This window comes from Branchiostoma floridae, chromosome 14 (assembly GCF_000003815.2).
Source record: "Branchiostoma floridae strain S238N-H82 chromosome 14, Bfl_VNyyK, whole genome shotgun sequence".
Classification (NCBI taxonomy): domain Eukaryota; kingdom Metazoa; phylum Chordata; class Leptocardii; order Amphioxiformes; family Branchiostomatidae; genus Branchiostoma; species Branchiostoma floridae.
In genome coordinates this window covers 21494985-21498038 of record NC_049992.1, presented here as the reverse complement: position 1 = coordinate 21498038, position 3054 = coordinate 21494985, and the positions used below count along the sequence as shown (strand labels likewise).

General features: G+C 42.6%; 1 protein-coding gene across 1 annotated transcript in view; it reads left to right on the top strand.

Annotated features, from left to right (window-relative positions):
- LOC118430403 (WD repeat-containing protein wdr-5.2-like) overlaps positions 1–3054 on the top strand; it is a gene marked incomplete in the record, with an annotated part of 16800 nt that overhangs the window by 6069 nt on the left and 7677 nt on the right. The window contains 4 exon segments of the mRNA XM_035841259.1: positions 132–270; positions 820–1009; positions 1213–1330; positions 2218–2249. Of these exon segments, the coding sequence (XP_035697152.1) occupies positions 132–270; positions 820–1009; positions 1213–1330; positions 2218–2249 (479 nt within the window).

Genomic DNA, 3054 nt, shown 5'->3' with positions numbered 1-3054 from the left:
AGTGCATTGATATTTAGTTGTACTAGAAGATTGGTAGGACGACAGGATTTTACCCAGGACCCTTAAGTTCCAAATACCATGCAGTTACATTACATGAGTCTGCACATTCTGATGGACATGCTGTTATTCAGATCTTTCAGGCTCATGATGGGTCAGTCCTGTACCACCTGACTGACCAGGAGGTTCGTGATGCCCACCTCCCCTGCACTAGTCTGGCCTTCATACCCGCTGACCATGGACAGAAGTATGAACACCTTCTAATGGCTACATGTAAGTATGAACACCTTCTAATGGCTACATGTAAGTATGTACACCTTGTGATGGCTACATGTAAGTATGTGCACCTTCTGATGTCTACATGTAAGTATGAACACCTTCTAATGGCTACATGTAAGTATGTACACCTTATATGGCGCCTTTCCGAGCTTCCGACAACAAGAAGCCAAATACCCAAATACCCTGGCTGATTTGTCAGGGGTGATATCGTTAGGCTTTGCCGCGATGTCAACCCTGAGTGTGAGGGTGACCTTCTGATGTCTACATGTAAGTATGTACACCTTCTGATGGCTACATGTAAGTATGTACACCTTCTGATGTCTACATGTAAGTATGTACACCTTCTGATGGCTACATGTAAGTATGTACACCTTCTGATGTCTACATGTAAGTATGTACATCTTCTGATGGCTACATGTAAGTATGTACACCTTCTGATGGCTACATGTAAGTATGTACACCTTCTAATGGCTACATGTAAGTACATTGTGTACACCTGATAGCTACATGTATGTGACAACAACTGTTCTTGTTGCATGTCAGATGCCAATGGTGTGATAAAGTTCTGGCACCCATCGTCGGGGTCGTGCCTCCACACCATCCACGAGAACAGACAGACTCTGACTGCTAGTTTCTCCCCACACGGCGATGTGTTCGTGACAGGTGGCGCCTCTGCACAGCTGCACATGTATGACACTGCCACCAAAAAGATGGTCCGAACCTTTGAACCCAGGTCAGTGTTTTACCATGTTCACCGCCCATGATCTCCCCTTTCTCCTCCCCTCTACTTTGCCCCTGCTGGGGTTATTTTGGGGTTTGATTGATGTACAGTAGATGAATCTACAGGTTTGGATAGGTGTACTTGTAATGGCAGATTTCCTTCTGAATGCAGGGTAAATGTAGATCTCTAACCATTCCTATGTGATTTTTTTGTAGTCCAGACAAGACGGTTATGGACGGACACATGTTGCGAGTGTTCAGTGTTCTGTACCATCCTAATGCTGTAGCCTACCCCGGTGTGTTTCTGAGTGGTGGATGGGATGATACCATCCAGGTTAGACACACCTCACTCCAACTTTTACTTGACTGGCTGATTAACAGTATTAATTTAATCATTTATTGCAATGGATAAATGTATTGATATTCGGTGTGTGGGTACGTCTTGATCAGCCCCTAGCAGCTTGTTACGGTACTGCAACGGAACTGATATCTCGATTTCTGGACATGCTACGTGGCTATGATTTTTGAGTGGTAGACAGCTTTTGAGGCCGAGAGTAACTGGTATAGGTTGGGGCACCCTAGCGGCTTGTTTTAGAACAGCAGGGGCTGGTTACCTGTCAGACTTGAAAGGGAATACTATAAATACATTTAAGTTCGCGGGGATTTGATTTCGCGGTAGCGGGAAAATGGACTTTTCGTAGAGGTTTTAATTTCTCGGTAGCACCATACACTATAGTCTCTTACTGCCATGGAAAAATGTTCGCGGTGGTTTTGAGTTTTCGGTGAAGTGGCCACTGCGAAAAACACGAACATTAAACCACCGCAAAAGTTTCTGCATTTACAGTAACTCGAGAAGGGTTGACAGATCTTCATGATTTTTGTATGTAGATAGCTTAAGCAATGCTCATATAGTTAAGTCCAATCATCCAAATCGGATTCTAATTTGCACTGCTCTGTTAGAAGACTATTGCAACATGTAACGTTTGTAACTGAAAGAGAAGAATATTCAATTTGATTGTTAAAGTTGCAAAGGTTAAGATCAGTTAGCAAAGGTATGGGGTTGTGGAACTCTAGTTGAATGGAATGTAGATGACATTGGGTTACTGCATTAGATATCAGTAGCACCACATTATGGTGATGATATATGCCCAAAAGGCATCTGCAGCACCAGGTCTAGCTTAAAACTCTGTTTCTTTGCTGAAATTCCTCTTTTTTTTACAGTTCTGGGATTCAAGGGTGAAGCATTCAGTGAGGTAAGTTGTTTTTCTTATGTGACATCAAAGTCTTGTGAATAGTTACTGTAGTTACCTCCATGAAATGTCATGGAGGTTATATTTACCTCCATGAAATGTCATGGAGGTTATATTTTACCCTGCGTTTGTGTGTGTGTCTGTGTGTAAACAAGATAACTCAAGAACGGTTGGGTGGATTGGTTTCATTCTTGGTGTGTTGGTAGTATGTGATGAAAGCTGGAAATGATTAGATTTTGGGCCCCCTAGCGACTCCCCTTGGTACTGCAGGGCAACTTCCGGTTTTGCTATCTCGGTGTTCTGAACATGCTATGGTCACGATTTTTGCGTGTTAGACAGCTCTTGTGCTCAGGAAGAAGTGACATAAGTTTGGGCCCCCTAGCGGCTAGTTCTGGGATAGCAGGGGCACTTTTGTCAAAAACTTCTGAAGACGATAACTCAAGAAGGGGACAACAGATTTCGTGATTTTTGGTATATAGGTACCTTAGACAATGTTGTACAGGATAAAATACAGATTATGCAAAATAGGAGTGAATTAACATAATTAATGAGGATATTCTATCCTATCAGTTTTTTCTATGTATCTCTTGGTCCAGACATGCTATGGTCTTCACATTTAAGTGATGGATAGCTTTCAGTGTCATGACAAAGTGGGGTAGGTTTCAGCCCCCTAACATTTAATTTTGGTACTGCAGGGGCGTTTTTGTCAAGACATTCCAAAGAGGATAACTGCAGAAAGGATTGAGGGATTGGTATCATATTAGGCATGCGGGTAGCTTGGGCAAAGATGTTCATAATGATATGCATG